We start from the raw sequence: 24,974 nt of genomic DNA on the forward strand, positions 1-24,974 counted from the left end.
GTTATAGTGAACTTGAGTAAAAAGCTATAAGGGCTTTGCCGTGTTAAATCAAAACTCCTCTTCGATAATTACCAAACCTAGATGTTGAGGTTTGAAAGATATCGTACTCTATTATAGACCTGACTGGCTTTGATTTGTACGAGAGAAAAATTAAAATTATTCCATTAATTCATCTATATCTGTTTTTGCGCTTCTTTTCAGTCATAAACATTTTAGGTGCATTTTACCTTAATAAGGCAGCAAGAAAGCGTTTACGATTTAATCTTTCTGAGCGATGTTGCAACAACTTCAATGAATGAAGGAAGAATGAAAGTGGCGCGGTCGAAAAGATGTTTCACAATCTGTTGATTTAAGTAATTAAAAAGAATGTAAACAACACTAATCTTTATAGTAGTATCTCTAATTCAGAGAAAAAGTAAAATTAATAAATTCAAGCGGGTCGTCTGAACGGCCGCAGTCATTAGTCATATATCGATAATTAAATGTTCCATTTTCAACAAGGCAATATCAAGAATTACTCATTTCGCCAACCTGGTTGTTTTCATATCTATTCATTAGTGGTTCTCATATTTTCTATTGTTGTAAGCCATGCATACTTAAGGCTTGTATTTATTAGCAATAGAACATGTCGTGTAATGCAAGTTGTAAACCACAACAAAAAAGGGTGTTTCCTATTTCAACTAGTGCTAAGTGTGTAATTAGTCTCACATCTTAGTTACCTTATCGATGTTAAGGTGATTTAACCCAGCCGGGTTATGTCCCGATAAAACCAGCGTTACTCAAGCCAGATCATAGTAAAGCAGTCAAACTGCCGGCTATAATAGATATAAAAAATACTAGTTGAAATTCTTTGAACTTTTTCTAAAGAAACGCTATAGCTATAAGCAATTTCACAATTAAGTCACCTTGTTCTTGGCCAGTGTTTTACCCCCATAGTGAGTAACTTAGCGACCGAACGATGAGCCCTGCAATTTTGTGGCCCGTTCTTAATATTATATTCGATTTATTATCTGAAATATATTAAGATAATATATATTTTAGAAAGAAATTAGCTACCAAACTGAGTTAGAAACTTCCTACGCAAGGGGCATGGCCACATACCTTGTAGTTCTTTAAACCATCAAGAGTCCGTGCAGCATAAAGATTTGCATACGGTCATGAGGACAATTGTATCAAGCTTTTAAAAAGGTGTTTGGAGCGTGAAAGAGGACTAGCAGGTTCATGGCGGCCATCTTAGAAACCATTCAGAGCTGTAGGACATTCATAAATGTAGTTAGTTGTGCTTTTATTCTTTTACTCAAATTGATAGTAACTTGTTTACCAGTCAATTATGTTAACCTCACTTAGTGGTTTATGACAAGAGTTGGCTGAAATTCCTATGCATTTTGTTACTCGTGATTAGGGCCCATTAATGTTTGGATGGACACCGGTGGCAGAAGTGACATTAATGGCTATAAAAATGTAACTCATCTGAATTTTACTGAATGTTCACAAAAATGTGAAACAAATAAAGGCTGTGATTTCTTTAATTCTGTCTCCTGCAACGCTGACACTAGGTGCACAAAATCACTCTGGTAGGTTATTTAAAATATCAATACAACTGGATATTCATACACAGTTATAGCACAAAATCACTCTGTTAGGTTATTTAAAATATCAATACAACCGGGTATTCATACACAGTATAGCATTGTATTGACATCAGCGATGGATGGAACACAAAAATAAAATAGCTTGTTGTAATGTCAATCCTATCGACAATTCAGTAAAACAATTGCATTGTATTATCATTTATATACAACGGTATTAATACCTAGTGATCATCATGTCTTAACATATGTTGATGTCAATAAAGTTGGATCCTCTTTTACAATATTACGTTATTATTCTAGGTTACATTTCCATAACGACCTACAACAATGTTGGGGCCTAGTATTCAACAAGTCTGTCAACATATTTTGATGTGAATAAAGCTTATTTTACAATGTTACGTTATTCTCATTGATTACATTTCCATAACAACTTGGGTCTGCATATTTTGCTATCCGATCTATACATCATTGGCTTCACTAGATACATTCATCTATGTCAAAGAAAACCTATATTTCACCTCTAAACATAGTGTAAAAATACAGTCATATTAGTGCATCATGTTGTCATCCATTGTAGTAAAAATTCAAAGAAATGCTGGAGAGTTTTAAACATACTAGGGAGTCTCAATCATCCTGAACATTCTTTGTGGGTACATTATCCCATAATTTCAAAAAAACTTAATTCAAATATACATGTATGTACCTTTGTGGTTATTGAGTGTGTTCAAGTGGGTCATACATGATTTATCAACCAACTGGGCAGTGAAGTTGGGATTCAACCAAATGTCACCATATGGGATAAATTACGGCATACAAGCTAAGGCATGCCATTCTGTGGCAGAATCGAGCCCTCGGTTTACAGTATCCGCAATGCAGATAAGTTTTCCCTCCCTGATCGTGAGAGTTTTATCAACATTGTTCTGTCTTTCTGTAGGTTTAATTACATCAAGCACCCACCAGAGCATATCAATTTCAGTGTGGCCAAGTCGCTGGTAATTCTCCACTAGAGGGGCATTTTCTTTCTGGCATCTAATACGCGATTGGTGTTGAAGGATGGCATTTTTCACAGGTTGGATAGCTTTACCGATGTAGTGTAAAACGTATCTGCATTGCGGATACTGTAAACCGAGGGCTCAATTCTGCCACAGAATGGCCTGCCTTAGCTTGTATGCCGTAATTTATCCCATATGGTGACATTTGGTTGAATCCCAACTTCACTGCCCAGTTGGTTGATAAATCAGTTCTGACCCACTTGAACACACTCAATAACCACAAAGGTACATACATGTATATTTGAATTGAGTTTTTTGGAAATTATGGGATAATGTACCCACAAAGAATGTTCAGGATTATTGAGACTCCCTAGTATGTTTAGAACTCTCCAGCATTTCTTTGAATTTGGAGTACAATGGATGACGACATGATGCACTAACATGACTGTATTTGTACACTATGTTTAGAGGTGAAATATAGGTTTTCTTTGACATACATGAATGTATCTAGGGTATACACCCGTTACAACGCATCTTTTACTCCGCACTACCATTACAACGCGACTTTTACAACGCATACCATTACAACGCATTGCGCTGGGGGGCGCTCTAGGATAGGGAATAAGTATAATTTACTATCCAACACCTTCCCTAGGGTCCACGGGGACTGGAGTTAGAATAGTAAATTATACTTACCACTATCCAGCACCTCAAAGCGCTATGCGTTGTAATGGTATGCGTTGTAATGGTCGCGTTGTAACGGTAGGTAGTTGTAATAGTATGCGTTGTAACGTCATACATCCGTATCTAGTGAAGCCAATGATGTATAGTTCGGATAGCAAAATATGCAGACCCAAGTTGTTATGGAAATGTAATCAATGAGAATAACGTAACATTGTAAAATAAGCTTTATTGAAATCAAAATATGTTGACAGACTTGTTGATTACTAGGCCCCAACATTGTTGTAGGTCGTTATGGAAATGTAACCTAGGATAATAACGTAATATTGTAAAAGAGGATCCAACTTCATTGACATCAACATATGTTAACAGACATGATGATCACTAGGCATTAATACCGTTCTATATAAATGATAATACAATGCAATTGTGTCAATGAATCGTCGATAGGATTGACATTACAACATGCTATTTTATTTATGTGTTTCATCCATATCGGATGTCAATACAATGCTATACTGTGTATGAATACCCGGTTGTATTGATATTTTAAATAACCTAACATTGATTTTGTGCTAACCTGTGTATTAATATAAGGCTGTATTGATATTTTAAATAACCCAACAGAGTGATTTTGTGCACCTAGTGTAAGTGTTGCTGTACAAAGGATACAGGATTAAAGAAATCTCAGCCTTTATTTGTTTCACATTTTTGTGAACATTCCGTAAAATTCAGATGAGTTACATTTTTATTGCCATTAATGTCACCTCCGTCACCGGTGACCATTCAAACATTAATGGGCCTAAATCACGAGTAACAAAATACATAGGAATTTCAGCCTACTCTTGTCATAAACCACTTAGCAAGGTTAACATAATTGACTGGTAAACAAGTTACCATCAACTTGATTAAAAGAATAAAAGCACAGCTAACTACATTTATGAATGGCCGACAGCTCTGAAAGGTTTCTAAGATGGCTGCCATGCACCTGCCAGTCCTCCTTCGCGCTCCAAACACCTTTAAAAGCTTGATACAATCGTCCTCCCAACCGTATGCAACTCTTTATGCTGCATGGACTCTTGATGGTTTAAAGAACTACAAGGTATGTGGTCATGCCCCTTGCGTAGGAAGCCTCTAACTCAGTTTGGTAGCTAATTTCATTCTAAAATATATTATCTTGATTTATTTCAGATATTATATCGAATACAATATTAAGAACGAGCCACAAAATTGCAGGGCTCATCGTTCAGTCACTATGTTACTCACTACGGGGGTAAAACACTGGCCAAGAACAAGGTGACTTAAATGTGAAATTGCTTATAGCTATAGCGTTTCTTTAGAAAAAGTTCAAAGAATTTCAATTAGTATTTTTTATATGTATTTTTATATCTATTATAGCCAGCAGTTTGACTGCTTTACTATGATCTGGCTTGAGTAACGTTGGTTTTATCGTGACATAACCCGGCTGGGTTAAAACGCCTTAACATCAATAAGGTAACTAAGATGCGATACTGATTACAAACTTAGCACTATTTGAAATAGGAAAACCCCTTATTTGTTGTGGTTTACAACTTGGATTACACGACATGCTCTATTGCTAATAAATACAAGCCGTGAGTATGCATGGCTTACAGCGATCGAAAATAGGAGTACCTCTAATGAATAGATATGAAAACAACCAGGTTGGCAAAATTAGGAATTCTTGATGTCGCCTTGTTAAAAATCGGACATTTAATTATCGATATATGACTAATGACTGCGGCTGTTCAGACGACCCGCTTGAATTTATTAATTTAACTTTTTCGCTGAATTAGAGATACTACTATAAAGATTAGTGTTGTTTACATTCTTTTTAATTACTTAAATCAACAGATTGTCAAACATCTTTTCAACTGCGCCACTTTCGTTCTTCCTTCATTCATTAAAGTTGTTGCAACATCGCTCAGAAAGATTAAATCGTAAACGGTTTCTTGATGCCTTAATAAGGTAAAATGCACCTAAAATGTTTATGACTAAAAAGAAGCGCAAAAACAGATATAGATGAATTTATGGAATAATTTTAATTTTTCTCTCGTACAAATCAAAGCCAGTCAGGTCTATAATAGAGTACGATATCTTTCAAACCCCAACATCTAGGTTTGATAATTATCGAAGAGGAGTTTTGATTGAACACGGCGAACACCTTATACCTTTTTACCCAAGCTCGCTATGACGTCTATGCATCAAGTTAATGTGAGAAAACCCTCAGCATATATATATGACCAACTGGATCTTTTGACTTTAATTTGGCTTATTCCACTTGCCAAAGAGTGGCATAGGGCCAATACATACCTGAATTTAGAAATAAACTTAATCTGTGTAAGCGACCAACTGGTAAATACAATCCACAAGATTAATCTAGACTCAAATATGATTATCCAGAATTTGTTTCAATATCAATTAATGGTCCTCATTTGAATATGTAAAAAGTGATTGTTCACTTCTAGAAGTTTTTACCTTTAATCAGAGCTGCAAAATGTTTTCATTTTGTATTTTACATTAGAGGCGGGTGATATACTGTAATTATATTGCAATTAGTTTGATATGTTTTTTCTGAATAAAGAGTAATTACCTTTGTTCTACATTGTAATAGAGGTCAACATTAACAAATATTACTGTCCTGAAGATGGTCTTGTGTATGGCAACGTAGAGACTGAAACGTCGACCAACACCTTCTCTTCCATAATTTGTTGTTATTTTTAGCAAGAAGAAAGGTGTCTACAAATGTTACAGTGAAGGCTCTTAATTGATACCGTTACCTCTCTGTCACATTGTTTGTATAATGTCTACAAAAGTACCCTTTTTTGAATAAGATAAAACGGAGTATTTTTCTACATACATCCGCTCATTGTTTTTATTTGTATTTGCTCTGTATACTTCTACATTGATGATTTGATTCATATATGAAAAAAGTTATGACTTTGTGATTTGTTAACACTATTAGACTAAGGTATCAAACAGCTGGAATTAACCACCACCTAAGGTATTCATTCACTTGACCTTACAAACTTAGTATATTAATAATTCAAACATTAATACGTGAAGAAATCCCTTGAAGGCATCTGTACCCTATCATTTACCTTGCCCAAGCCCTCAAGCATTGTTTGGGTTGCCAATTACGTTTTGCACAACACTGCACATTGGGCACCAGCCAAGTAAAATACAGGAATGCGCTATATAATGTTTTTTTAAAGCAGCACATTCCTGCCCTTTCCCCATCACACTCAGCACAGTGAGTTGGCTTGCCGCGCTGTGTGATTTTTTTTATTATAAATGTGTCATTTTGTTTAAGCCACGCCCCCTTGATAGACCCCCACTTTTTTCAAAGCACTTAAAACTCTGAGTAGACGCGAATGTGCTTTCACTAGGCGAAGCTGGCACTGGCAATAAGTGGGATAAGCTTCCACTGATGAGCACCAAGCGGAACACGCCCTAGTCTGGCACACTGCGGGACTGGCACTGCTGGGTAGATCTCTATACTGAAGTTACCTCTAGCTAGCCATTTCACCAGCATCAAATCCACTTAGCACCTGGAGATGGTTATTTTATTTATTTGAAGAGTTTTATATGGCGCCGCGCCGGCTAGACCCGGGTGGGGGGGTATCAGAGCGTTTTACATGAGGTTAAACAGTGTTACAACGTTACATCAGTTACAATTATATCCGTTACTAGAGCATTAAATCACATAAAAAACAAGACCAATGGAGCACAGAGGGTAATGGGGGAAAAAGTAAAGGGTTTTGATTGCAGATCAGGTCTCAGCAGAAAGGCAATGGAGTAAAGTAGTAGCAGGGGACACCAAAAAAAGGCAGAGGCAAACATACCAGTGGTGTTCCCGTGACCACGGGTCCGAGGGAGAGGGCGAAAAGGGTCCCTCACCATGATCGTGCAGTGAAAGAAGGGTGAAAGTGACTCAAAGAAGAGTTATATTTCAGTCTTCGCCTTCAGGGGGCGCTGACGCGCCGCAGGCATGACCGAAACACAGGGTGGAGAGGGCATTTAAACCTGGCAGAAGGACAGGAAGATCCAGAGTACCCGGTCATTAAGAGCCGAAATTAAAATCTTCGACTTCCCCGAGCAGGAACAAAAGAGGGACTCGGTTAATGCTTGTTAATCCTGCCGAAATCCAATCCCCGCGTCCATGGGGGTCGCGGGCGGGCACACAGACTCATTCTCTCGGCCTCAGTCTCTCTAGAGCAGCGAGTCTGGTTCTGAAACTGAAAATTACCAACCGGGCATCGAGGTCCGGCCCCTGCTGGGGCTCCGTCCGTCAAAGCGGATTAATTCCAACGGGCTTTGTTTCTCGCTGGGTCGCTGTTCTCCTTTCTCCAGCGTGAAACAAATTAATTACTTGCCGTCTCCGGCATAAACGATAAAAGAAAAAAAGCATGAGGGGCGTTGGAAAGAGGGCAAGAAAGAAGAAAAGAAGGAACGAGATGGAAAGCGAGAGAGCGTGTGATGAGTAGCAAGGGGCAAGAGAAGGCAACAGATGAGAGAGAGGAACCGGAGAAAGGCAGGAAGGGGGCTCAAAACCAGTAAGGTTGCAGGACAGAGTGAGGGTGAGAAACTAAAGCAAGGAAGTTGAGAAGGCAATAGAACTAAAGAAAAGAATGAGTAAGGAGAGTATGAAAGTAAGCGCTGGTACCCACTATTTTTACAGGGTGGATGCAGTCGAATCTGGGCCCCAATGAATTATACTTCTGTGTACTCTTCTTGTGTAATTTTCAGATACCAGGACACAATCAGCAGCTTGCACATTGTCTGCTTTCCTTGGTGCAGGTGGTGAGGGGCCCTAGTATTTTAAAACCCAGCTGGACCCAAAACAAAGGCCAAAGTTAAGGGAACATCAGGCCTCCTTTTGCTGGCTGGGAGCAATCTAGAATCTCGCACTTTGAAGCAATGGAGGGGAAACAAAGGCACACAGCTTTGTACAAGTACAAGAAGGGCATTCATTGACATTTTTTAGTGCCTGTATCTGACATCTGCATGTACTGTGTGGACCTATCATTATTTGTTTTATTTCTTTTATAGAGCGTCTCATCCCAATGCAGGCTGCACATTATATATTGACAATAAATCATATAAACGTGCAGGATGTGCTTCATAAGACAGTGAGGGGTACAAGGTGTAGGGGCCACGGGTCCATCATTGCTCACTGTCCGAAGTGCTATAACACCTATCTGTATGTGCATAATGTGTGGTTGTGTATAGGCCACTTGTGTACACGGGTTGTTTGTGGAGGGTCACACAGCTACTAACAGTGTATGTATATTTGGCTACTTAGGGTCACCTGTAGACTAGGGTCGTTTTTAAAGGTCTCACGCACGATGGCAGTGTCTGATTGTATGTATTTGAAGGCCACACATGGGCCAGGGCTGTCTGTGAAAGGCACAGAGCTGCTAGCAGTGGTTACACACTGCATGTGGGCCAGGTCTGTCTGTGTAGCACCTACAGCTCTTACCAGTGTGTACAGGCGACATGTGGGCCTGGAGTGTCTGTGGAAGCCCCCAAGCTGTAGACAGTGTTTACAAGCAACATGAGGACTTGTGTTGTTTGAAGAGGCTCACAGACTCCGTGTAGCGGTCGCCCAAACAGCAGGAGTGTTTTGATGGATCAAGTGCTACAGATCTCTGTAAATGACAAGGAGTCTAAAAGTGAGCGGGGTGGGGCTAGAGGAGGGCCTGGTTGCTATCACTAAGCCGCTACCGCCCGCGTGCAGGAGACCGGTGACATGAGGGTGATATGGCAACATTCTCTGATGATTCCATAGTGTAATTCTGTCAGCTGAAAAACTATTAATAGACATTGCAACATATATTTCTAAATCACCAGTTCACAGAGAAAATTCTACAAGAAATGACAACAGAGCAGAACATCAATCAAATAAATTCAACATGTCATAAGCGCTTTTATATAGACCATAATCGATTGATTGCACATCCTTCAGCCCTTTATAATTTTACAAGTAATCAAACCAGCAGAGAAGATTTAAGAAACCATTGTGGCATGGATCATCTTTACCCTTGACTTTAGACTTTAGATCGATGGTTTAGCCATTTGTGTGTCCAGTAAGATTGGGAAAAGCTTTGTGAGTTAATGAGGTTAATAAGGACTGTACAAAGACAAAGGGCAGCAAAGTGCGGCCAAAGGGGAAGATAAAGTCTGCAGCATAAGAGGAGAAGCGTGGATGTGGAACGCTATCGATAAAATAGGCATGATGAGGCCTACATCTACTGGTCATCCACTTCGGCCCTTCATAAATACTAGGTGGCACCAACATTGGTGACTGGCCACCGCCTTCCAGGATCCCCACTGAGGAGGAGGGATCAGAGACTCACCTTTCACTATCAGCTCTGCAAAGTTGGAGACCCCCGAGCCCCGTCCGGACTGCGTCACACAGCGGTACAGGTCTTGCTCTTCTCTGGTTGCCTCCTCCAGCCGGAAAGACGCCTGAAACCGACGGTGGCTGATGTGCTTCACTGATGCTACCGGAATGATGTCGCCATTCTGCCGCTGCGAAAAGAGAGACAAAGCATTTATAGCGCCTTTTAGCAGCCACTGCTTTCTTACAACTGCAGGCCTTCAGGAATGTGTTCCCGTAGCTTCATCTGTCAAAAGGAAGCTGCACAAAGTCATTCAACCAAAACTCCACATGAGGAATGCTCTTGGCCAAGACATCTAGAATGTCTCCTCACAAGGGACAGCCACAAAGGATGTTTCCTTGTGCACTTGGGATTTGTTGTGCCTTTTAGTGTCAGAGGACTCATTGGAAGACCTATTTAGAAAGAGCTGAAGATCTGGAGCCCAAAACCTTCCTAGACAGATCCATCTTCAGCTGTCAGTGGCTCAATGGAATGACTTTGAGGTGGCCATGTTATCAGCTATGCTTTTATGGCCTGTGCCGAAGACAATGCAACAATTCGACAATGCAGTGCCCTGGCCAGAAATCTAGGCTCCCCTCCGGAACTTCCCTAAACACCTCAGGATACCAGAATAAGAACAAGGGGTTCTTCTAGCGGTGACTAATTCCCCGGTGTCCTTTGAGTACCAGATCTTGCTGCACATATAACTTTTGCAAAACTCTGAAAAGTACCTCTGTAAGAAAGCAGCTAAAAAGAAAGGGGTGGCAGCTGGAACATACTGAATGACTAAGTACAGGCAGTATCTACACACTGCAAAACCTGCACAGTGGTACCCACATGAACAGGGCCTGTTTAAACAAGCCCTCGCACATCTCTCAGCCGTGATCTAGCCTCCTGCCAGAAGTAATTGATCCCCCCCAACCACTTCATTTACATCTCTTCACCCAAGTGCATTTTACCTGCATAAGGAACCTCTCAGCCTCCGTGGCCTTCCCAGCCGCGACACACTGGAAGGTGGCATTTTGGCCAGCGTTGACTTCAACCTCCCCGAGGCGGGAAAAGTGAGGCGCTCTCGCTGAGGAAAAAGAAGACAAATGATCAGGACTATGAAACCATCAACAAACCAAAAAGATCAGACTAAGAACCTCTGTGGTCATAGTCCTTCTTGAAGGAGTCCACCTGCTAATGTTGGGCACAAACAAGGGGTGGGTAATGTTGGTCCATGACCATTGAATATGTGCCAGATTTCCATGCTAATCACTCACTATGCAAATGATTTGAACTTTAGTCAATATATATAAATATATTTCTTATTATTTAGTCTATACAGGGTTTAAAAAATAATACTTCTATACCAATATTTATTTACAATAATTCAACAATGTTTTCCTAACATAAATAAACATGCACCAATTTTACAACTATTATATAATTATCAGCCTCTACTGGTCAAAAACATTTATATGAAAAAAAAAACAGCAAGGACAAGGGTAATGATCTCCCAGCAGTGACTTTTATCTCAAGCAACCAGGCCCCGCACACTTTTGGACTCCTGCAGCGCTTGATCCATCAAAACACTCCTGCTGTTTATGCGACTGCTACATGCTACATAGTCGGTGAGCCTCTTCCAACAACCCAGGTCCTCATGTTGCTTGTAAGCACTGTCTATAGCTGGGGACTTCCACATCAGGGCAAAACCCTGTTTGAGTACTGTACTATCATGGTTATCCCAGATTGGCTAATCTTGGGGACAAAATCCTTTCAATTACAGCTGTACAGCCTATACTGCAGACACTTAGCCATAATAGTGCAGGAAGTGCAGCGGCCACTACTATCTTGTGTAATATTGGTGTAATAATCTAAACTCCCTCGAGTGTTTGATTACATAAGTTACAACATGATTACGACTGTACTTGGATGGAAATTGAATCTCTTGTGGATGTCCTAAAATAAAAAGCATTGATACCCTCTCCTATTGCACCGGAGCTTGTCAGCATTGGGCTAAACGTTTTTCATACGAATAGAGCCCTATAATGCAGTGGCTAGAAAAAAAATAAACACTCAGAAATTGTGATATGCTGGCAAATAATGATTTGAAAATATACCTTTGTTTTTTTATCGCCAAACAATTTCTGTAGGAACGCAGATGCAATGCCTATGAGTAGTCTATCTAAGGTAACCACTAAACCACTTCAATGAAAGCGTTGTCCTATAATGTATGGGCTAAACCATTTCTATGGGAATGCAGCCCTGTAATGTTTGGACTGAACCATTCAAATGGGAATACAGCTCTAAATATATAGACAGAACCATTCCTCTTGGAATGTACAAGTACAGTATAAACTAAACTGTTCCTGTGGAATTATAGCTCTCCAATGTACACAACGAACAATTCGGTGGGAGTGCAGTGGTCTAGGATATGGGTTGGGGCCCACTGGTGAGTCGCAAGCCAATTTTTGGTTGGTCCTGCTCCATATATAAGTAATATTTCTGTTGGTGCAGCAGTGCAAAGGTGCTGAAGCAATATTACTAAGTCCAGTTTTAACACAAACCCTTGCATGTATTTCCAAGCAAGACTTTGGGTGAACCTTCTAGCATTTGTTGCAGCAGTCTTTTTACCTCACAAAGTCATATTGCCAGAGAATGTGCTCACTATATGTGATCATACACATCCATACAACTTGTGTATGCTTTTCACCCACACTGAGACATATGGATATGGCTCAATGGCCAGGACGGCTGACTTTGGATCTGGAGAACCAGGTTCGAGACCTGGCATTGGGTGCAACATCCTGTGATTCTGGGCATACTACTTAACCTCCTGCACTTATCATAAAATGAATCTGACCTTCAGTAATACAATCTGGTCCTCTGCAAAGTGCTCCAATACACTTGGGCTGTGTTCGCACAATATAAAACTGCAGTTTTATATATATATCAAAGAACACAATCCTCTCTAGTAAAGGATGACTCAGACACTTCTGGATATGTAAATCACCATTTAATTATAGCCTCACCGATGTGTTTTGGCCATAGACTTGGGTATGTATATATACAAAAATACACCGCTGGGTCTTATTGACGAAAAAGACATGGATAAGAGGCCATACTGTGCTGTAGAAGAGGTTTCTCAAAGTAGCTAAAATCTCTGGCATCAACACCAATTTGTTTCAGAAGCCTTGTGATTTTTAGTGAACAGTTTCCAAAGGCCAGCACCCCACTACGAAAAGTGTTCCAGCTCCAGACTCCAGTGCAGTTCAACATCTGCCACTTTTATGGGAAGGTCAAAATCTTGGCCACAACCCAACATCAACGGGCTTGGTCAAGGTTGTGGAGTTTGCAAACAAATGTGGTTATATTAAATAATTGCCCCCGCTGCATGTTCATTGAAGCTAGGTGGGTTGTGATTTTTTTTCTTTCTAAAAATTGAGTGGTAGCTCTAAAAGGTTTGGTAAGCACTGGACTAAAGCATTCCTATTGAAGCATAACCCTCAAATGTATAGGCTAAAGAATACATACCGGAATACAGCTTCAAATGTAAAGACTAATGGCCTTATTAGGAGTTTGGCCGTCCTCCTCTTGACCCGCCCCAGCCGCACCCAACAGGAGGACTGCCAAGCCCATTGTGCACCAGCCTGCCAGATTATGACTAATCAATGGCGGGCGAGTGGTGCTGAGGCAGTCTCATGGCGACGGTTGCTTATTGCTCACAGGAGAGCCTTAACAGCAGACAGCCGCAGTGACAGCATCTGCAGACATTCCTGCACATCATGGCATGCACCATGTCGTGCATGCCATACTACGCAGGAACTGGGGTGCAATTCCAGGGGGGCACAACATGTGCCTCCCTGCATGCACCCCAAGGCCCAGAAGCGGCAGGGATCTTGTTAGGGCCCCTTACTTTAATGTCTGCCGCCCTTTTCATGGCGTGTTTACCGCCACGAAAATAGTGGTGGAAATAAAAGTCAAAATATTCTTGGTGGTGCCGCAGTGGCAGCAACAGCATATTCCTGGCCCTTTCCAGTGCACGACCGTAGCGGGATCCAGGATCCAGGATCCCAGCGGATGCAGAGGTCCTGTGGTGGTCCAACCGCCACACTCATAATACTGCGGACAGACCTGAGGTGGAGTTGGTGGTTAGACAGTCACCGTGAGTACGGCTGTCCTCTGGACCAATGTACTCTTAACAAGGCCCTAAATCTTTCCTATAGTCCTCTAAGGTATAGACTGAAACATTCATTTAAGAGTATAACACTGTACTGCACAGACTACATCATTTAATTAAAGTTCAGCCCTCGAAAGAATAAGGCAGGCCTAACCAGGTAGAATTAGAATGAGACGGGAAAACGAACCCAGAGCTAGACAGGAATTCGATCTTTTAGAAACAGTTGAGCACCCGCTCGTCATTTTCTAGACTTGATTTTGGAAATGCATTATTGGCTGGAGTTCCTCAATCCCCATGAGCCCTGCCTGCAGGCTACTTGATTCTACAGCTAGGTAAATGAACTCTGCAAGTACATTTGACTACATAACCCATTTACTTAACAAGCTGGATTGGTTGTGCCCTACAGCTAGTATTCATTTCCAAAGCTGCTGCTACGCAAAAGACCATGCATGGAAGAACCCTGCCAGATCTTAATTATCCTCTCAATTCCTCTGGTGGTGAAAGAGGTCTAAGAAGAGATAAATCAATTCTGCTTGAGACCCCTCTAGTTCAGAACCTGATCCGCTCGGTGGATATCCTTAAGTGCGTTCTATTAATCTCCCTTCAACCATCCCCCTCACCCCGGTACACCACCAATTACTACCATCTGGAAACACCTACAGGTCCACATATTCAAACAATTCCTACTCTAATGCCCCACATCAAACGTTTGAATGTAATCACCTATTACTTTACCTTTCATTGTTCGATACAGAACTTACTGCTAAGTTGTTCTGCTTGGTTCTCCATCTTGTAGCACATTTGGTTTGCTTTCGGAAATGTTTAAATGTAGAACTCCTTCATACTGATAAGTTCCAGATGCGCTATATAAATATTCAAAATAAATAAGCTAAAGAGGCCAAATGTATCACTGCTTCATAGGGAATCCCTCTCTCCACATGGGCCCATGGCTCCCTGAAATTGGCTGTACACAGGGTGCGCGAACACTGCAAGTGTGCCAGTTCTTGAAGAAGACACTGCTTCACTTGCATATATGTATAGCTCCTAGACCGCGGCTGTCCATAGGGAAGATCCCAGCTATGCCAGTCTTCTGTGAAAATACCTCTTTTTTTGCATGGATATATAGCCCCCAGGCAGGGCAGATCCTACCTCTTCCAGTCCTCCATGGCCTGGATCTATAGATCCCAAGCAGCAGCCGAATAGAGACATGGCAGATGTCAGCCGTTCAATCCTTGTTGAAGAGACAACTTCTCTTGCATGTACCTATAGCTCCCATACAGGGGCTGTATAAAGCTAGTGCAAATGTTTGCTGCACCAGTCCTTCTGCATGGATGTATAGCTCCCAGACACTAGATGTATACACACCAGGCAAAGTGGCACTAATTTATGACGCGAGCCCTTCCTTGGTATCGATGGGTAGCTCTCAGACACCAGCGGGCCTACACACGGCTGGCCCCACAGCTCCATTTGCCCAATGGCACGGGAGATGGGCACAGCACCCGCAGGCCGACTTGCCTTCATTGCGGCGAGCTGACAGCCAGGCCCGCGTCCAATCTTGTTTGCGGTTTTCTGCTTTACAGAGAGGAAAAAGAAGTCGCTTTGCATTTTAATAGTATTTTCTCTTTGGAATAAAAGTACATTTGCCCCATAAGTGAGAGTGAAAAATCAACGCTTTCATACAGGACTGTGGCTCTCGGAGCGAACTGTGCTTACAGGCGAGTCCTAATGAAGCACCATGGGAAGAGTCAAAAACCCACCCCAACATCGTGAAGGTCTAAGGGACATAACCAGTGAAGTAATGCCAGCTTTTACTCAAGGTACCACCAAGCAGGGCGACCTGCATCGGTACTGGGCCTTCAGCCTCACGCGCGACTCCTATCATATGACGCAACGGATTAAGGACTGCAACCTGTCCCTTGGAGTCAGTGAGACAACTGGGCGCACTGAAGACCGTGCGGTGACTGGGGTCAGAGGCAAAACCTATCCAAACTGCAGTGTAAGGGCCACAGAGAATACCTGCCCTCTTTGGGACAAAGCCATATTGCATTCTGAGAAATCACAAAAAAATGCTTGAGTGCTAAATGGACTATGATGAAGTTTACACACCGAGTCAATAGGGGATCAAAAGAGATAGAGTTCTCCACACCCACACCTTATCATGGCATGCTTCATCCTGGGAGGCCCCCTACATCATAGTAGGATAATACCACTCTGGTGTACTCGACCAAAAAGGGAGTTCTTAAATATTCTATTTTAGGACAATCGCAGGGGTCAGGACGTAATATGTAAAAATACCTAAAGCTATACCCAAAAGATTGAGGGGCATATTTATCAAGGTTTTGTGTTGAAGGGCGATGCAAAACCTAAATGAGAATTATCAAGCCACACAAGGTTGCCTCGCAAGGCACAGAGTGGCTTGATAAATCTAGAGTAACCCAAGGCAGCGCAAATCGCTGCCTTGCATTACTCTACGGTAAGGAGGCGTTCCATGGATAAAGCGTGGGTGTTCCCACGCATCAACCCATGGATTCTGACACATTCCCAGATGTACCAACATTGGTAGACTAGGCAATGTATCAGAATTGTTCGCCTCCCCACCAGAGGCGCAATGAGGAAAAATATCTTTATTTCTCCTCGTTACATCTCTTTCTAAGGGTGCTGGATTTAGCAGCACACTTGCAACAAGGAAAATGCCTGAGGATTGTTGTGTGCAGGAAGGTGTCTTTTCATGCACAAAAAAAATCCTGTCTACAACGCAGGCATCCTTGCAAAATGACGAGTAGCCGAAAGTGTGCCAGCGCTAGGATAGGACAGGAACGTGTCATAGAATGGTAAATACGGTGCATTCCTGCCCTTTCCCTTTCACACAGCACAGGACAGCAATGTGTGTTGCTGCATTACACTGCATGAAAGAATGATAAATCTGCCCCTCTTTTATTCATAGGTACCCTTGATATATCCTTATTTTGTGTACAGTTCCATTACAGAAAGCACAGCCTATGGTAGGCACAAGTAGATCCCCCAAAAAGGCTGACTCATCTCGAATTTGCTTCTTACATGGAAAGAAAAATAAATCACTCACCGGGGAGATCGCTTCTAAACCGCTGACCATCAACCAGCTCCCACCCTCTCAACATTTTATAGGTGGCCAGATGGACTGTGGTGGGCCTAATGATATTACGGGCCGTGAGTTTAATTAAATACGGAGTGATTCTATCCCCCATGAAAATCCACAGGCTCCAGATGTCCTGCGGTTCCTCCCTGCGCCACCCTCAGCTTGGCTTTGTGTGATCATACATGGGATTATGCTAGTGCTGATGGTATTCGCAGTCCTATAAATGGATTAGTGGTCTGATCTTTGAAGCATAAGCAGGGGAGAGAGGCAGGCATTAAACATAGTGTTTAGGATTGGAGGACGGCAGAGGAATTGAACTACTTGCCATACTGCCTAATCATACAATTACTGTTCGGGCAGTGTATTATGCTCTTTGCTGGGATTGACAGTAGTATCCACATTAGGTCCTTAGGATATATGAAGGCAGCCAATCAAACCATTTATTAATGATACAATATTCCATAAAACAGATATGGCTCTGAAGCAGGTTTGTAAAGGAGAAAAGTTTTATTTTCCTTATATTTTTCTGTAGCTGTAAATTGTCTTAAGATGGAACACCTTTACTTTTCCTCTTTTGCCTTTTTGATTCTCTTCCTTTCACCGCATTCCCTCGTACCGCACAGCAGCCATATTGTAACTAATGCGCAAATCCAAACTCTTAGGAAACCCCCTCCACATATTTACCAACACAAAAACCCAGGTCTCAGAATCCATTCGAGGCTGTCCTAAAAATAAACCTAATTCAAATAAAAACTTACCTACAGCAACATAACACTGCAACCCTAAACATTAACATACAATTCATACTTATTAATTAATTCTGCTCAAGCACATCCACCTTTGATCACTGACCTCATAATAACTCTTAAACTGATTTTTAGGATGGAGACTTGGTTTTCCACATCCCACCAGTCTCATTTGACACCCTGTTCAAAATATTGTGCACCAAGAAAGAACACACAGGGAGGGAGGAGCTACGCCGTGAACCAAGATGGCCGCATAAGCTCCCGGCTCCGCCGACCTCCACCGGCGGCCCGTCTATCCTGTTGTCTATCCTCTACCCACGCCCTGAGCCTGGATGTATGAAGGTTGCATGATGCCAACGGTGCTTTCCCGGATTTTCTGTTCACTTCAGCGACAAAGTTATGTTGTGTTCCATTTTTGGCCTACTCCCGGGCTGCCGCCAGGACCTCGATTTTTGAAATACCCGAGAGGGACCTGATCAACATCGGCTGTGGGACCGCGATTGTGGCCGGTCTTCCAGGTCTGAATTTTTTTTTCCACTTTTGAGTCCCTTGTCCTCGTTGATGGATGATGCCGGAGTAGAGACACTGTACTGTGCTGTGATCCTCCTGCACCGTGACTGTGGGTTGTGTGCCTGACCCTCGTTTCCCGTCCCGGGGGCTGACAAGCTGCACCCACGGCCGGTGTGTGTGCTGAGTTTGCTAGTCTGGGGCGCCCGTGTTGTTACTATCGCCAAATGTGTACCCGGAGCCCGGCGATGTGGGCTGGAGATTGTGTCCCCCTCCGTCCTCTGGACCCCGGGATGGAGGGGGTGGATGGCGCACATTCATTGAGATCCGTAATGGCGGCGATTGGGGCGCTCCGCTCGCAATTTACCGACGCATGTGTCTCCCTGGCGGCGAAACTGGATGATCTCTGCTCGAGACCGGCCACAGACGCTACAGCGCCTGCACAGAAATCTGCGGTCCAGTCTAGTAAATTGACCCGCCATCTCAAGGGGCCCGTGCGGCAGCCCGACTTTGTTTCTCTGAGAGTCGGCCTCACTTTTTCCTCATCCACTACAGTACACGGTCTTCCCTCTACATCTCCTATCCGACGGTGTATCGTCGCTGGCTGTCCTGCACTTCATCGCCGAGTCTCAGGGTCCCGTCTACGGGGCTCGCCATTTTCCTTTGTTTTGGCCCGTCTGCATGAGGGATGCCGCCATTTTGTGACCGGACTTTGTTCCATCTTCAATGCCCTGGTCTGCCACGGACGCTTTGGCTGCCTCTGGTCGGATGTGGCTTGGTCGGGATGTGCTCCGGAACGGATTCGCACTGGTCAGGGCTGACTTTGACTTTGAGGTTTATTTGCCCCTTGCCACTGCTTCGGACCATTTGAGACGCTCCCTTTGTTTACAACTGATATGCCTTTGGTAATGGATCTCCTCGTGAGGCTTGCAGGGTTGACTTCTATTTCCCTGTGGTTGCTCCGTTTAGTTTTGCCGAGACTGCACCAAATCCCTCACCGGGCTCGGGGTAGGAGGGGGGGGGGAGGGTTTCATGGTGACTGTCCTCCCCGTAATATTGCTGACTGTTTATTATTGCTTGATGAGGATTGTGCTATGGGGGGGTCGCCGCTGGTGGGGGGTGCCAGGTGTCCAGGGGCTTGTTTGTTTTTTCTCCTCCTCCGCTTCTTCTTATATTTTCCCTTCTGTGGGGCAGTTTCGGAGCGACAGGCACGCTGTTAGTGGGTTAGGCCGTAGCCATTACAGGGGTGCAGGGTGGCGGGTGTGGGGGGGGTTTGTTATTTTAGTTTGTTTTGTTCTATGGTCCCTATTGCTCTTTTCCGTCTTTGGGAGGGTTCCTTCCTCTTTAGTAGGGTTGGCTGTCTCTTGGTCTCGCACCTTTCTTTCTTTTTCCGGCTTTTTGATGAGCCTCTGTTTTTCTGTTCTTGGGGGGTAGGCTCTCTGGGGTGATTTTAGAAATGTGGATTATTGTAACATGGTTTATTCTCCAATATCATCGCCGTGGCTGCCCAGATTGCATAGATGCTTTTGTCATTGCCTATCTCCGATAGTACTCGGGGTAAATCCCTTTCGTCTCCTTGGTGCTTCTATCCTTTAAGGTGTGACGTCCTTGTTGTTGCAGCCCACACTTCTCTTCTAAACTTTTACAATGAAAACCTCATATCCTGTTAGTGAGCCCCACAACCACTCCTTATATACTTCGATATATCCTGTTTACTGATTTGCTCTAGTCTCTCCTGTTTCATTGACTGTTTTTGCGGCCGGCCATGATGGTTGTGGGCCTGCGCATGTATCTCCTTTTATGAATAAAGGTTTAAAAAAAAAAAAAAAAGAAAGAACACACAGGGCATGAGTGTGCATCACAGTCATACATAAATCAGCCTGAAATGTACACACACAGATCTCAATCATACAACTCTTGAAATCCTGCTAGGAACAGACAACCTGACATGCAAGAAAACCATTGGTTTGCGCATCATCTGATGTCCCCAGGACACAGTCTCGCCTTCCTCAAGTTCTTCAATGACCTCCTCATCCCGATCACTTATTGTTATTCAACTAATATGCTCACGAGCTCAGAATAACCCTTGCTCCTCGACAGGATGGACCACTGTGCAGTCCCAATTTATAACACTTACTTTCAGATCTTTACATTTGGGTCAACCTAAGCCAGTAAAACGTTGGAGAAGACCTTTAAATAACATCTCTAATCTGCAACTCTCAGACTATTTAAAATCCTTGGCACAATATGAGAACATGTCACTATCAACTTAAAATATTACCAACCTCTGCAATTCATCATAAATAAACACGCTCAACAAATTAGACCCCATCTCTAAAATCAAAAAAAGAAAAACACGCAGATTCCTGCTGTACAAAAGAGCTACAAAAGAAACAGCAGGGAACTTGCAAAAACCTAGCACAAGATGCAAACTCCTGAAACTCTAGAGGTGGTGAAAATATGACAAAAAATACTGCAGGGAATACGTGTATTGCTATTAAAACCAATTACTTTAAGAAACAGATTCAGAAAGCTTCACATAGACCCAGAGTATTCCTCCAAACAATTAAACACAATCAGCCAATGCTCAGGACCACATAATCTTAAAAATGAAAAAATACAAACCGAAATAGAAAAGCCAACCTGAAAATTCCACATACCAGCATTAAACACCAGTCATCCTAAAAAAAACTGACACCCAAGACATAATATTATGGCACCAACTAACACCTCCTTGTTGGTGGATGACCAAAGGTGCTAAAACGTTTTGCTCAAGCAACTAATAGTCAAAAAATAAAATGCCTCTTTAGAAGAAGGAACTGCCCCATCAGCACGAACATCTGGCCAGATCTACTACTCAAAAAGCATAACCGAGACCCAGTGGAGTTCCTAGACGCAAGTCTGGCCTCCAAATTCCCTTTCTATAAACAATCAAAATCAGTATCTGCAATTACTGCCTCACATCTCCCACAAGGACCTCTTAAATCCACATCAACCAGGATTCCGACCTAAATTCAGCATGAAACACCAACTCTCCAAATAGCAGTTGATAGTCTCCATACAACAGGAAACACTTACGTACGCCTGCTGGTAGTACTAGAACTGTCTAATTTAGCGATGATCGGTTTAGGAGTTCCCCATTCCGTTAGGATAAGTGCACTTCTCTTTGGAACCTATGGTTCCTTACATCATTCAATTATGTATTTCAAAGCTGCTTCAATGAGAAATCATACGTCGAATATATTCAGAGCGGGTCTTCAACTAAGGTTTAATGCGCCCATGAGTGAACTGTGTTAACTGTCTTTCTCTCACGAAGTCTACGGTATGAATCAGTAAACTAGAAAGCTTTTAGAAAAAACGGCAATGCCTATTAGATTACCCTTCTTATCTTAATAAAAAAAACTTTGGCCACGCTTAACAAAATCTTTGTGCGCCTACACTCACCAGGTTAATCTTTTTGAGTTTCATCTCCATGTAACGATTCACAGTTCTGCGGTCAAAGTAAACCCGCGTATTGGATTCAAAAAGCTTTCTGGGATTACGTGTTTACGTATTGCGCCCTGATGGACACATGATCTATTACGCCCTCGGAGAGCCTGATATAATGGTTCACGTCCTTGTCATTTAACCGCTCTGGATGCGGACGGGTGTATAAAACAGGGTTTATAATGAATTACATAGCCTCCATAATTATATGTTATTTGAGATGTCTAGAGAAGCAGGGCTTATCTCTTTCAATAAAACAAAGAGTCGATATTGATCCACACAAGCAGTTACTACAAGTGGAATATTTCTGGATAAAGAGATTAAATTCTCTGCAACCAATGGGGCTTAATGACCGTACTGAACTTGCATGGTTTTTATAAAGCATAATGAACTTGAATGAACATTGTTTATAAATCACATTATTTGTTTATTTTGATTGTGTTCACAATCATTTCTATATTTAAATCATTAGTATTTAATGTAATGTTGTTTTGAATTGAAACATGGAGATAAAACTCAAAAGATTAACCCAGTGAGTGTAGGCGCACAAAGATTTTGTTAAAAGTGACCAATGTTTTTGCATTAAGATAAGAAGGGTAATTAATAGGCAACGCCGTTTTTTCTAAAAGCTTTCTAGTTTACTGATTCATATCGTAGACTTCGTAAGAGTAAGACAGTTAACACAGTTTTCTACCTCAGAAGTACCATCATTTCCCCTTCACTATTCAATCTCTATGTGGAAACGGCTCGGTCAGATGATACAAAGAAGAAGGATCCTGATACACCGGTTTGCAGAAGATACAAAATAATTTAAAGTATATTACATATCTGACTTTATAGCCTTGAAAATCCATTCTAGAAAACTGACTGGACTGGATGAGTTCATTTTCCCTAAAACTAAATTCAACAAAAAACAGAATTTTCATCATTTATTCAGTGAGTGCATCCATGCCAGTCCAAAATGCCTCCGGTTGGAGATTCCCAACCGCAAAAGACAATAAAACAAGTATTCTCATGCCAACCACCAAAAAACTGGAACTAACTCTCCGCTAATCTAATACGTATTCTCAACCTGCTGTTGTTTCGAAAGGCCCTAAAACCCACCTTTTCAGTCTCCACCTAGCAAGCCAGACTTGGCCATTTCTTTAAATATTGTTACAGTGCCCACTCCCAGACAAAAATCTGAATTTTTGCTCTTTGTTTTCTGTTACTTCTGAAGCCATCTGTTGCCTCTGTGGCTAGGTCCATGTTATGTAGATTTCTTAAATAAATAATAACTAAATGGTTGGCAGAGGTGTGAGGTTGCATTTGCCTTCTAACGGACGATGCTCTGCGGATGGGAACACGTGTGTGCGATTACTACACCCGGACCAGACTTACATCACAACAGAAGCCAGATTTCATCCTGCATTTAAACTGGGTCTAAACTGAGGATGTACAGTGGTCAAAAGAAAAATGGGTTGGAATGCTAACCCATACAATTGCCAGTGGTTAGATAAATTGCAAACATTCCTCCTGTTACTTTTTGTGTGTTTGATGTTAATGAACCCAAGACCAGCACCAGCCAGGTTAGAAATTACATTCAAAGTTTGGGCGCTGAGATATTGTGCGGTGTGAAGAGAAGCTGACTCACAGAATGTTTACCCTGGAGAGCTGATGGAGCAGACCTGGAAAGCATCAGGATGTGGATTTCACCCCCAACACAGACATTCTAAGAACAAGCCCATATATGGAAAACGAGGAGGGATCGTATATAAAAAGCAATACTTTTGTGGGCTTCTTATAGTAAAATCTAGATAGGGCTAGTAGGCCCATAAGTTTCCTGTACACCCCTTTTCACACCAAAAGCAAGGTCAGCTAGAGAATACAGAGGACAATGAGAGGGACTTGTAGATGGTCATGCCCACAGCAGCAGCCATCCATACGCCATATTGGAACTGTAAAGCATACAGAGCACCTGCGTTTAATGCACACACTTCTCTCTGCACCTAAGTTGGGGACACCACGTCTTCATTATGAGGGTTGCATATATTTTTTTTGTCAGGAATCAGTAAACCTTTCCAATGGAGTACAGCAAAGAAGGCTGTGCTACTTAATATACAAAATCGAGATACCAGCCAGACAACCACTATGGAAGTGGTCAAGAGATAGCAGTCCCTCGAGGGCAAGCCGAGAGAACACTTTGAGGCGCCCCTTCACCTACCTCGGACTGGAAACAAAGATCAGACCTGGATATATATATATTTTTTAAATCAGCGTTAAAATTGATTGTGTGCACTAATATAACTAGTAAACCTAGCTCTGTAGACTGTACGTAAAAGGTGTCCTCCCACAAAAACATTTACTAAAAATAGGTCCAGGTGGTGCACATTAAAGCACAGTTTTTTCAAATATATTAGCTAAGCACTTTCAGGACTGGACAGCCCATCAGGTCCTGAAAGCAGCCACCTAGCTTGCAGCCTACCAAGGAAATGCCAGGATGCCAAAAGTCCACTCCTGCTCCTAGGGTCTGGTGGCTTAGTGGACTTATGTGTCCACTGTAGGGATCTGTGTTTGACCTCATGGTCACACGTTCAAATACTGGAGGTCCACTCAGCCATTCATCCTTCTAAGGTCCATCAAATTAGTACCATTGAGTTGGGTGACAAACAATTGTTATTCAGTGCCAAGATACCCTTCTGAGTGAAGGTGTGCTTTACAAATATGCATGTTATTTTACGTTACCATCAGCTTTGAGCTCTGGAGATCACTACACCTGGTAGTCTATCAGACTGGGGGCAGCCACAGGTTGGATATTTCTCAAGATAAAGACATATGGTATGCGACAGCTAGTACCGTCAGCTCTGGTCGATCGGCCCTACATACATCCTATATTTAAACAAAGCTCTAATAGCCAACGTATATACAAACTCTTTTTTTGGTACAGCCTCAACACTTTGGAAGCATTCAGCCAAGTGACAAACTGCATCATATTTAACACTCATTTTGTTCAGTTTTTTTCATATTTATCCAGGGCACAAGTCCTAAATGAAGAAGTGGGGGGACGCTCGCATACAGGAAGTGACATCACGACCGGAAGTGACGTCACGAAAGGCAGCAACCTAGAAGTGGGGGGACTCTCACAGACCGAAAGTGACGTCACGACCGAAAGTGACGTTCGAAAGGCAAAAACCTGTTGAAATACGGCGTCCATCCATTGGTTGCAACGGCGAACCTGGTAGGTGAAGGGGCGTGGTGACCGGCGTGGTGTCCTGCGGCAGTCCGAGAACCTTCCGATTTCAGCCATCCA

At 42.4% G+C, this 24,974-nt stretch overlaps 1 protein-coding gene across 2 annotated transcripts in view; it reads right to left on the bottom strand.

Moving 5' to 3' along the window:
• Window positions 1-24,974, bottom strand: part of PTPRU (protein tyrosine phosphatase receptor type U) — an 816,311-nt gene that overhangs the window by 394,923 nt on the left and 396,414 nt on the right. For both annotated transcript variants that reach the window (XM_086957511.1, XM_086957512.1), the window contains exons 5-6: window positions 10,626-10,741; window positions 9,643-9,817 (exon numbers count right to left, since the gene is read on the bottom strand). In XM_086957511.1, coding sequence (XP_086813637.1) covers window positions 9,643-9,817; window positions 10,626-10,741 — 291 coding nt within the window. The remainder of the gene's footprint in view (window positions 1-9,642; window positions 9,818-10,625; window positions 10,742-24,974) is intronic.

Source organism: Lissotriton vulgaris, chromosome 2_1, assembly GCF_964263255.1.
Source record: "Lissotriton vulgaris chromosome 2_1, aLisVul1.2, whole genome shotgun sequence".
NCBI lineage: Eukaryota > Metazoa > Chordata > Amphibia > Caudata > Salamandridae > Lissotriton > Lissotriton vulgaris.